Here is a 12,695-nt window from a genome sequence, read left to right as displayed (position 1 = left end):
AGGGCGGTTTACAGCCATATTTAAAACACAAAATACAAATAACAAATTTAAAACAGAATTAAAAACAAATATTTAATAGGCCGAATCAACTAATAGACCGACATAAAACCCATTTAAAATTACAATTAACATTACACTTAGGCCAGTCCCCCACGATGAAATAATAAAGTCTTAAGTTCACGTTCGAAGGTGAAGGTGAATCCTCTGCAAAGATCCTTAAGAATAGTTTACGTTGTGTGTGTAAATTTATTCTTTCTGTAGAAGCGGGGTGGGATAAATTCTTTAGGATAATTATATACTCTTTACTTTAGGGCTTATCTTTTTCCAGGTAAAAACCCTGATTGATGTTATTGCTTTGATTAGTTGCAAGCTGAGTGGACATACTGTGGCAGTTGCTGCCGCCATTCTTGCCTTGGTTTTATGCTGTGTATCTTGGATTTTGTCCAATCTGGTTGATCTCACAGCATATATGCTGGAGTACTTTTTGCTGGGTTTTCCCTATGAATGCTCACTGGCTGGTCTTAAACAGCAGACCATCAATTTAGAGCTGCAAGCAGACTTTCCAGCTTTATCCAGAAACACTACCTTGAACAGCTTCTACAATCAGCTAGATATCTTAGCACATAACGATTCCCCAAATTCAGAAAAGCTTTATCCATAGCCAGATTCAATGCTCACTCAACAGCCTTTACTCAAGGAAGATACCAAAAGATCCCCTTTGAACAGAGATTGTGTCCGTGCGATGGAGGAATAATTGAAACCATGGAATACGTTGTTCTGGATTGTCCCTTGCACACATGTTCTGCATCATCCCTTCCTGCTCTCCAGGAATTATTATTTCCAATCTTTATTAAATATCCTGGTCACTTGTTTTATCTTAAGTTGTTTATTATTGGATCAATCTGATTTTATTTCCTTGATCCCAGCCAAGTTCTATTCTATAGTTTGTTCAGTCAGTCATAGTATTTCCTCTAATAAATCATTTTAAGATATTTTAGAACAATTATATTTTCCCTTTTTATTCTAATTTAACAGTGACTTTTGAGTTTTATCTACTATATGACAGAATAAAGATTGATTGATTGATGGTTTTTCCCAGACCACATATCTCCAGATTACATGCACTCTTGCCTGTCTATGTAACTCAGACCATACAAAAACAACTGTGAAATATATTAACGTTCCTTAGAAGCTCTCTCTGTTTCTAGAATAGGTGTAAAATTAAGCCTTTTAATTTTAGATTTTAATGCTTCTTTGGTGTTTTAATGAATGACATCACTGCTTATAGTGAAGACCTTCTGCTTCTCATCCAAGAAGCTTCTTCAGATTTGAAACTGAAGAAGCTTCTTCTATGAGAAGTGAAATGTCTTCAAAGAAAAAAATAAGGTCCAGTTGTCTTTGGAAAAAAGTACTTTTGAGGCAATCATAACCTGAATGATTGAGAATCTCCAGACGTTCAGCGATATGATTCAATTCTTTTAAATAGCTGGATATTACCATGTTTTTCAAAAAATACTTGAAATAAAAGGATGCAGAAACCCCCAAAGACTAAGGCTAGATAACAGAATTCTGCTCAACTTGATTTTAAATTAAGATTCATATAATGCTTACATAACAATATAATGCAGAGCAATGGATCTAAGCTTTATAGGAAACCTATTGCTCTTTTCTTCCTCACATAACAAATTGAAGATAGTTTTGTGCCAGTAATAGTGCTACTAAATAATAGGAGCCATTATTCTGACATAAGATATAGTTTGGAAGTATAGTATTTCAAGTCAAAACAGCAAAAAACAAAGCTGGCTGATGTTATATAAATTTATAATTTTTTACTTGAGAGATAAAAACAAAACAAACACAAGCACAAATGCAGAAGCAAGTTGTTTTTTTTTGGAAGATATTAATTTATAAACTTCCAACAAGAAGCTATTCACTAGAGCCTCATACTTAATACTGATTGAGAGATACCATATATCAGGATTCTCAGTTCCTTTTCCTTGAAAACCTATATCCAACTGAGTTCTGACAATAGAGTGAGAGGAATCTCTTTTATTAGCCTAGTATAGCTTCTGAGACCATACTTCAAGGTGTGTTAATGACTTGGTTGTCAATAGCAATACTCTGTCTATCCTTGAAGCTTTGTGTATCCCAGGAATACAGTCCAACAAAAGATTAAAAGCAAGGTCTCTCAGTCACGGGTGAGTAAGTATTTAAAAAAAACAACCCTAAAAACAAGAGGAAGACACAATCAAGTACAAAATAACAAGATTAAAAGAAATGGGGGCAGGAGGCTTGGAAGAGGAAGGTATCCTTTGCTGTTGGTGATCTTCCATCTACCATATCACTTAGCAATTGGAATGGAAAGAGGGTGTTTGTACATAACAAGACAGAGTCCAACAAGAACAGTGGCCTGAAGGGAAGCTATTTTCAACCGAAAAAGCTAAGGAATGGACTCAGATAGGAAAGTGGAAAACACTGGATAGAATATATAAGTCACACGCTGGATTGACAAAGTGAGCAATTCTCCAGACCATCAGGTGATCATCAGGGATGTAATAGTTTCCTGTCCTTTTATCTAAAATCTAAGTAGATCAGAGGGGAGGAAAGAACCTAGCGATTTAACAAACAGACAGGATTACAAATGTGGGGCTGAATTTCTCTTTCTGTTTTCAAAGGATGGGAATTCAAATACAAAACTATGAAGCAGTAGTGGATTTCAAATCCCGGTGCTACCATCGATATCGGTGTTATCGATAGTGCGTGGGCGCACACTCGCTTTATGAGTGCGCGGCACTTCTGCGCATGCGGAGAGCATTTTTGATGACGTCTGGGTGGGTGGGCGGAGCCTCCTGCCGCCGCCACTACCATTTCGCCCAAACCGAGCAAATCGGGAACAACCTAACACTGCTATGAAGGCTATTTGAGTTTAAGAAGTGAGCAGGTGCTTTCCCCCAATGTTTTCCCCCATAACTTGGTATACGTAATGTTATTTATCTGAGGACCTCTTAGCCCCTTGCTTGGAAGACAGGAGTATTTAACAAGTTGCATTTTCCTTTTCTCCAATGTTATCCTGTCCATCAAGTTTCAAGTTAGCTAGCTATTATAACTTCATTCCATATCATGCTCCCATATCTCATGAAAGTCAAAATCTTTGTTTCCCATAAGCTTCTATAGCCTCTTCTGCTTTGTGAGTGCTGGGCTTCTTTGGCTGTTGCAGAATATACTTTTGAGAAACCCAAGAATAATCCACTGGAGTTGGACAGCCAATAAAATTAAATAAATAAAAACAATAAATATATAACTTAAGAAGCACAGCATTGTCTTCCAAAGTCATAGTGGATCAAGGAGCCCCTTTCTCCCATGTAAAACTGAGGCAAAATCAGTAATTGTGAGGTTGAATTCTTGATCCTCAGACGAATATACAGCTATGTGACCTTTTAGAACATTCTTCTAATTGGTGCATTTATAATTCCTGATTTAGAAACACTTTTCTATTTTGTAGACGCAAGTTGGGATTAATTATTGCTCAGTATGCTGGGCTCATGTTTATAGTTCAGATTTATAGGTACACATTGAAAGAATCTTGTGTATTTATATCACCTGTATTAATGGGGGAGGATCAAACAGGCAAAATGGCATCATGGTATCACAATTGAATCTCTCTCACACTTTGTGTATGGGTAAAAACATTAATAAATCGAAAAGGGGTGGGCTTCAGATCAGGATGGAGCGACCATTATCTTGTCTGCTTCCTGTGTCTGCTCCTGATCTCTCTTACTTTTTAAAATAATTAAAACTTGTGACGTGGTTGCCTGGGTGGTCTTAGTGAATCTCAGGGTCAGGGTGAACATTTTCTGAACCTGAGAAAGTAACATGCAGTACCATCAAAAGAAGTCTCGTCTCTTTTCTTCTTTTTAGTGAGGCAAAGAGAAGCCTTTGTACAGTCGATGCTGCCCATTTATCTTTTAGATCAAGATGATTACAGCTCAGTACAGTATGACTCCTAGTGTTACTCAATTCCAAGCAGTAGAATTACAGGAAGGAGGACAAGTCACAGACATCTTCAGGCTAAAAATATGAATCATTTAGCATTGTACAGGAAGAGGTGCAAAACTTTCCTGGTAAAATTCAAAGGAATAAACGTGTGAGAAAGAAGTTAAGAAGGCAGTGCTGGAATAGTAGAAAGTAAAAGGGAGGGAAAAATCCAAATTTGATGGTAGTTTTATAATCACTAAAAGGAACCCATCTGTTTCTAACTAAAAATCTGAAGCAAGTGATTCTCTGAAAAAATACTGCTAATTCCCTGCCAAGTAGGCAAATGGTAGAACAAGTTTTGATTTATAAGAATTGCCTTTGATTTATAAGAACTGCCAACAAATATTTTCTCCTCAACTTTTAACCTAAAGAGACGTTTTGCAAAAAGTATTATACAAAGACGATTTTCTGTATTGGCTTAAATCGCTAACAAAAATTTGGAGGCTCATTAGTCGTAATTCATTCTGCATTGCTTTAGTTCTGTCACTATGGAATTTCACTATTCTGGCAATTCCAGGAATGTTATAATAGAGGTGTACTCAAATACCCAGTGAAGGAGATTTCCCATCTCACCCCCAGGCAGTAAACCACCTTTATACAAACGCCACATAAAAGGTTAATCTGAAAGATGGGACAATTGTTGTAGTGATCTGGCTTTCTGATCTCTATTCTTATTAGCATAATATTGTTTTATGGCTTGATTATACCTTTATTTCAGTCAGCTTTGGACTTCAGTCAGTTTTGGAGTTTACACCTGTTGTGCCATCTTGATATCTTAGATGAGGGGTGTCAAACTGACATCATGGCGTCATCACGTGAGGTATTGGGAGTTTTCCCCCCTTCGCTAAAACGGGCGTGAGCGTGGCCAGCGCGTGACGCATCATAACATAATAACAGAGTTGGAAGGGACGTTGGAGGTCTTCTAGTCCAACCCCCTGCCCAGGCAGGAAATCCTACACCATTTCAGACAAATGGCTATCCAACATTTTCTTAAAAATTTCCAGTGTTGGAGCATTCACAACTTCTACAGGCAAGTTGTTCCACTTATTAATAGGAAATTTCTCCTTAGTTCTAAGTTGCTTCTCTCCTTGATTAGTTTCCACCCATTGCTTCTTGTTCTACCCTCAGGTGCTTTGGAGAATAGTTTGACTCCCTCTTCTTTGTGGCAACCCCTGAGATATTGGAACACTGCTATCATGTCTCCCCTAGTCCTTCTTTTTATTAAACAAAACTAGACATACCGAGTTCCTGCAACCGTTCTTCATATGTTTTAGCCTCCAGTCCCCTAATCATTTTTGTTGCTCTTCTCTGCACTCATCCGTCATGTGGGCCGCGAGTTTGACAGTTCTGTCTTAGATGAAAGGCAGATTAAAAAATGCTATTACTCACCTGAAAATAATTCGTTCATATATATGGTTTGTTTTGAAATAAAATTGCATAAATAAATACTATTAACATTGGCTCTGTAATTTTATGAGGCTCCTGTAGGGTTGGCTTCTAGTTGGCTTGTGGTTGACCTGTTAGCATGTCAGTCACAAGCATCAGCATTTGAGGCTAATATTCTACACCAGAAAATCACAGATGAGCAGTCAGTTTCTCAGAAGCGAGATGCTATCTTGTCATAAAGCAAAATACATAGATTATACTGCTTTCATTCTGCATCTTCTTATATCTGTCTGAAATATGAGCCATGCATTCCCTGACTTCCACATTGCAAAGGGCAAGAGATTTATTTCAAAATGTTGCGTTTGGCCTTTCTAGCTTTAAATGAACTGCTATTTGTTATGATATCAGGGGCTCTTATCCTAGTACACTTAAGTTCTTAAGTAATATGGTGGAATGTTTGGACCATGTGTGTGTATAGGGGGGCATCTGTGGCCCCTTGAATTCTTATCTACACTAATTTCCACATGAGAAGATTCTTAGCGCTCTTGCTGGTTGTGGGTAGATGTTGTTGCTTTTTACATCTTGGGAAAGCGGCAGTTTTGTAAAAATGAGGGCATAGTGTTTGAATGGAAAACAGGATGTGAAGGACTGCAGCACCAGCATAGCTGACCATTGGCCATGCCAGCTGAAATTGCAATTCAGGGCTAGGAGTTCCCCACTACATGCATAACAAAACAAACCTTTTGTGACTCTTGACACGTGGTGACATAGTCCTGCAATACTACTAGAATATGGGTAGGAAGCCACCTGTTTTCAGATAAATTGGGAAAAAGAAGGCAGCATAACCACACAGACTTTGGATCTGGAGTGGCTACATTTCTGCCAAAAGTCCAGCATTACCAGAGAGGGAGAGGGCAGAAGTGATATAGGGGGTTGTATGTATGAAATACAGAGTTGGGAGCATTTTTCCCTGCTATCATTTCCTTTTAAATATTTCATTAGTGATGCTTTTCAGTCAAAATTTTACATTCATTAAGTTGCTTTCACATGAGAGGATCCATATCATTATGGACAATAGATTAGAAGCCAAGGATCTAAATGATTAACCTGAGTTTGTATATGGTGACCTGTCAAAATTAGAAAATAATCCTCTTCTTGCAATAGATTTAATATGATTCTCATTTTAATGCTTACATTTCTTTGGTGAGATTTTAAATGTAGGTCCACAGTTATTCCTTTGCCAGCATTGCAGGAGAAAAATTAACACAATTAATAGAGAAAAAGTCTGCATGATCCGTATGTAGGTTTTTATTTTCTCTTGGTTTTTAAAAAGTGCCTGTATATATATATATATACTCATGGATAAGCCCATCTGCAAATAAGTTCACCCTTGATTTTTTTAAAAAAACAAAATACCATGGAAAATGTGCCATCCGCGGATAAACACATGGAAATTTTATAAAGGTAGGCTTATTGATGGATGATGCATTTTCATGGCATTTTGGTTAAAAAATTTGTCCTAATTTAACCTGGCTAGATTTGTATGTACTTTTAACAACAGTAGCCTGAGCTGTACAAGAAGAAAAAAGTGTACATTTAGTGAAGTCCTGAAATGTAAAGGACTTAATTCTGTGCAGTGCTGTATATAGTGCTGTATATAGTGTATATAATGCCATATCGTTAAATTAGGAATAGTGAACTTGTTACCCTTAATATAATTTGGACTACACATTTTCTGTATTTTGCCTAAAAGTCAGGGACTACATCACATGTATGTAAAACATCTGGAAATCATCAGGTTTTATCCTTGAAGAAACAGGTTCCAGAGCTACAACTTAATTTGTTGGTTCAGTATAAAAACATAGCAGGAACCAATTAAAGGTTTTACAGAATTCATGAGCAGATTTGAAAAAAACAGAACAACCCTTTCCTGCTTTGTCTTCCCAGAAAAAATGTATTTAAACAGAAGATTCTTCAGAAATCTGGAGGTCGTGGTAGAAATTTTTAGATTCTTCTGACTTTATATGTGCTACTGAAATTTTTATGAAATTCTGTTGTGGAAGTATATGTGCAGATTCCAACATATGGTACATCAAGTCTCATTTTTCTGTATTGTTTCTCTTTTCTTTGCTATGATAGGTTTTGGTTTTCTAATAAAGAACAAGGTTTGTTTGTCTGATGGCAGTTTTATTTTGGAATTCTATGGGATACAGTTCCCCTCAACAACGCCTGTTCTTCCATATGTGCTATAATGTTCTTTGTATGCATCTTAAGCAAATGTATACATCGCTGTGTATTTTCATTAAAATTTTCCACTTTGATAGCCTTGATACTATATAAGAGCTGTATAGGTGGGTTCCATTTTGAGCACTCATTTCTTTTGGCTAAAATAGAATCTCATCCACAAATGTACCGTATATCGCAGTAAATCTGTTTACTTCTGTAATACTGCAAGCCTTTTTCTACTCTTACTACAACAGATTTATGTGGCTTTCTTTTTAAATGTTATATACATTGGTGGCGAACCATATCTTATACTACTATAACTATGAATTGTGCATCGATTTCAGTCTTGCATTTCTAAGTAGATAAAAGCATGCAATTGTTATTGGGCATTTTATGTAGCAGTTATACATGATAGGAGAGAAGAAAAAACAAACTCTCCTTGAATTACCCATAACTTCATTCTCCAGTTTTATCCTACGTGAAAAACCTCTCAACCTTGACATTGTTCAACATGAGTCATATCTTAGATTAGAGGGTGGAGAGGGGCAGGGATCTTTCATTGCTCTTTTTGCAATTTTTTTCTTGGAAAGCTTTGGATAAACTCTGTTAACTATGACTTTTTTTAAAAAAAACCCACATAACTGTAACCATGTTGTTCTGCTTATTTACACTTATTCATATGCAACCTCTCTCAACCTTCAGCCTGTTGTGGTCACCCAGATTTGCTTTCTCTTTTTTTCACAGAATGCCATGAACCTGCCTCCTGACAAAGCAAGGCTACTCAGACAATATGACAATGAGAAGAAATGGGAGCTGATCTGTGATCAGGTAAGTGTAGCAGCCCAAAGGCACTTTAAAGGTACAGAGTCTCTCCTAAGCTGGTTTTACAAATACTATTCCAAGGTTGTGATAACAGGAACATGGGAAGCTGTCTTGTACCAGGACCAATGATCTGTCTCTTAAGGCAAATAATTGCTTATTATTGACTAGAGGAGCATTTTTCTTGTTTCCAATACTTGGCGATTCAAGGAACAGAATCTTGTGAAGCATGCACTTCCTGCTAAGATCTGTACCTCTCCAATTGTGAAACTTTTTGAAATTTCTTAAAAAATCAACACAAAAATAGAAATATCTTTGATTTCTGCTTGGCTTAAAAGCCTTCTCCCCATCTCTCTTTCTCTACACCCACCCACACCCACCCACCCACCCACACCCACACCCAGCACTTTGACCCAAAGGTGCTTTTTCAGGAGGCAACTGGACTTTCTTGTTTTTTCTTTTGAAGATGTTTCTCTTCTCATCCAAGAAGCTTCTTCAGCTCTGACTGGATGGTGGGGAATGGAAGGATTTATACTCCTTTCAGACAAGAATGTAAACCCTTCCATTACCCACCATCCTGTCAGAGCTGAAGAAGCTTCTTGGATGAGAAGAGTAACGTCTTCAAAAGAAAAAAACAAGAAAGTCCAATTGCCTCCTGAAACAGCAACTTTGGGACAACCATGACCTGGATGACTGAGAATCTCTACAGACACAGCACTTTGGGGTGTATAGATACCGTTTGGAAAATATGTATTTTGTCTCTTTGCCAAAGATGAGCCATGTTTCATGTTCAGCTTTTCCCACCCTAAAGCAAGCATTACTGTAATGATCATAGTTCCCAACATTATGATTAGGCCTAAAGACCATCTTGGTCCTAGGCCAAAAGAAGTAGCTGTCAATTTGGAGAAGAGGATCAGAATATATGTCATGCTCAAGATGCTGATGCAGATCGGTCAGAAAACAGCAGGGGGAAAAATAGTTGAAATAAAATGTAAAGGTTCCTTTTTTAAAATCCACCTGAATTGCATCACTTCAAGTTCAGAGCAGCTCAGAGCTGAAGCCCTAATTCAAAGCATCTTTCCTATCTATGTACATGAATATGTTAGGGGTTTTTTTTGTTCTGAATTTGGGTTTGGGGGACTTTTTTTTATCCTCATGGCATTCTTTCTGTGTGACATGGAATAGAGATGGATTAATTTTCCAAACATGCAGCACAGGGTTTCACCTTTTCTTCTTTCTTGACCCAGTGACTTTGCCTCTGAAAATGATACAATCACAGCAAATTTTAGTTCATTCATTTACTTTGTGAGATTGTTGGCTGTGACTTCCCTTGTCTGGAACTCTGTCTGTCTGGTTTCTGCACAGGTGAAGCCACCATGCTTAAAGTGTTCTGCAGCGCAGGCAAGAAAGTGGTATGACTTAATATAGGTACCCCTCATTTAACAACTGTCTTGTTTAGTGACTGTTCACAGTTACAGTGGGGATGAACTTTGCAACCAGTCTTCGCATTTACGACCTTCACAGTTCTATAAAGCAAACCAAAGCTAAAGTAAAATTGCAAAATCTTGATGTTTCACTTAGCAACTTCTTACTTAACAAATTGCCAGTCCCAGTGGTGATCACTGAATGAAGACTACTTCTAGTCATTTTTTTATTTATTTACTAGGATTTATGGAACTGAAACCAAATTTTTGGTGGGAAATGGGTTTATGTTTTGGTCATTGTTCATTAATTAAAGAAGCTCTTAGAAGAGAATCCCTCAATACTTATATCCAGCTTTGGAGTGGCAAAGCAAATATATAAAAAATATTATCTAAAAATAAGAAATCATTAATCTTGGGAGGACTGTTACTGAAGACTTTAAAAAAGAGGACTAGACTGGGCAAGTTTGCTTCAAGTTTAGCACTTTTGAAACTGAGCCAGAAAGTTTGTCAGAAGTTACAAAGACGCAATCAAAATTGAATAACTAAAAATTGCTACTCTGTGGAGTATGCCCTATATATGCTGTAGAGCAATTGTCAAATAGTTTTGGGATTGCAGAACTATTAGCTTGTGTTTTTTAAACATTCTGTGTGGAACATTTAAACCATTGTATAGCTTACAAATATACAGTAGTTCACTGAGACACAGTGGCAAATTGTTTAACCTGCTGTATGTAACTCATTTCCTTGGGCATGTTTATCAATGGCCAGCATCTTTACAGTGCTAAACCCATGAGTTACATTTTTCCTTACACCTTACACCATCATCCAACAGGATTCAAGAAGAATGCAAGAATTTTATTAAAAATACAAGAAATAAATGAATTACAGGGAGTCCTTCACTTACAACCATTCATTCGGTGACTGTCTGAAGTTACAACAGCATGAATAAAAGTGTTTTACGACTGTTTTCCACACAACTATTGTAGCATTCCCATGGTCGTGTGATCAACATTTGGATGCTTGACAAATGACATGTATTTTTGTTGGTTGCAGCATCTTGGGATCATGTGATCACCTTTTGTGACCTTCTGACAAACAGAATCAATGGGAAAACCAGATTCACTTAACAACCTTGTTGCTAACTTACCTGCAGTGATTCATTTAACAACCATGGCAAGAAAAGTCATAAAATCGAACAAAATTCACTTTAACAACTGTCTTGCTTAGCGTTGGAAATTTTGGGTTCAATTGTGGTCGTAAGTCGAACACTACCTGTGTATGGTTGGGGCCCAGACAGTGTCACTCAAGCCGGCTAAGTTTAATAGCATTCATTTACAATCCATTTCAGATTAAAATTCAGCAATTTCAGAGTCCATAGATACACTAATGGCAGGATTGAGAAGACCTGATGGGAATGGGAAAATATGAGAACTACATTGGCATCTTACTGTCTGAAGCACCTTGGTCCAGCCAGCGAATCTTCCTGATTGGAATAGAAGGTCCCAATTCTTGCTTTCAGTTTCCTCATCAGTTTGGTGAGGCAGAAATCAAAGCACTTGTCTCCTCAACTTCTTCTGTTTTAAGGCTTCTACGATATATTGGAATGTTCCTCTTCTCCTGCATCCTGTTTGTGGCTGACCTATTGACTCCTTTTTGAATTATTTACCAGTGGGAATAAAGAGCAGCCTTGAAACAGAAACTTCATAAAGAGATTTAGATGAAGCATTTGGTGCCTGACGTTTTTATAGGTCCAGCAGTGCAGTTATGGCACATGGCTCAAGCTGTTTTCCCAAAAATTGATGTACAGTTTGCACCCAGTCCTGACATGATCCTGTTTGGCTTCGACAGGCTTTTCAAATGGCTTTTGGATTGTGGCCTGGAATCTCTCTGAAATCAGGGAAGGAGGTCAAAAGGGGTGGATTTGGTAAATAAATTAGTTCTGGGGCTTTTTAAAATGACTAATCAAAAGAAACTGGGACCTTATAAAAAGGTGTGAGAAATCTAATTTCTAATATATGACAGATATGACTGCATATAGATTTAGGTTTTGAGTAGACAGAAATATCCATTGTGATGGCTTCACTCAGGTGCTTCATTCAACACTTTTCCACACAGGATCCTCCTCAGTCTGTAGAGGTAGGGTGTGCAAGTGAGGAGAGATGATGAGAACACCCCATGGTGCAAATGGAATTGGATTCTGTGAATGGATCTAACTCAGTGCTATTTTCAAGACCTGAAGAATGAAGATGAAAATCTCCCATTTCAACACAGTTAATATTTTTTTCATTCCAAAACCTCATAACCCCAAATAATTGTTACCGCTATTAAGAACAAGAACAATGGAAACAAATACATGTAAACACAGTCCAATCCCAAAATCTTTATTAGAGATTACTATAACAATATTCTACCGATCTGGAAAGTTTAGGCAGTGTCAACTCTGGTTAATTTACGGATGGGAGACCTCCATTAAGCCCTGGGACTACAGGCTGGACTGGGAGGTGAAAGAACAAGGCAAAGGCAACCCATTGCAATCTGGATTCCAAGAAAACTATATGGATCATGAAATTGCAGAATTAAGCTTGACTTGAAGGAGAAACTTTTTTTACGATTTTTTGTTAGAAAATTCAGACATTATAAAAGATGTGTAGAGCCTTTCAGAATATGCAAATACTCATCTTCCTATTTTTTATAACACTCTTTATCTTTTAGTGATTCTGGAATGACATGAAGACCTCCCCCCCCCCGCTTTTTTTGGTGCCCCTCTATAGGAAATTAACTAACATCAAAGCAAGCATCTGCATT

The 12,695-nt window shown here is 37.4% G+C and overlaps 1 protein-coding gene across 4 annotated transcripts in view; it reads left to right on the top strand.

Annotated features, from left to right (window-relative positions):
• Positions 1-12,695, top strand: part of FMNL2 (formin like 2) — a 210,126-nt gene that overhangs the window by 114,978 nt on the left and 82,453 nt on the right. For all 4 annotated transcript variants that reach the window (XM_058192698.1, XM_058192712.1, XM_058192706.1 and 1 more), the window contains exon 2: positions 8,392-8,475. In XM_058192698.1, the coding sequence (XP_058048681.1) occupies positions 8,392-8,475 (84 nt within the window). The remainder of the gene's footprint in view (positions 1-8,391; positions 8,476-12,695) is intronic.

This window comes from Ahaetulla prasina, chromosome 1 (genome assembly GCF_028640845.1).
Source record: "Ahaetulla prasina isolate Xishuangbanna chromosome 1, ASM2864084v1, whole genome shotgun sequence".
NCBI classification, from domain to species: Eukaryota; Metazoa; Chordata; class Lepidosauria; order Squamata; family Colubridae; genus Ahaetulla; species Ahaetulla prasina.
Note: the sequence above shows the minus strand (reverse complement) of the source record. Positions and strands in the feature narration are given on the sequence as shown.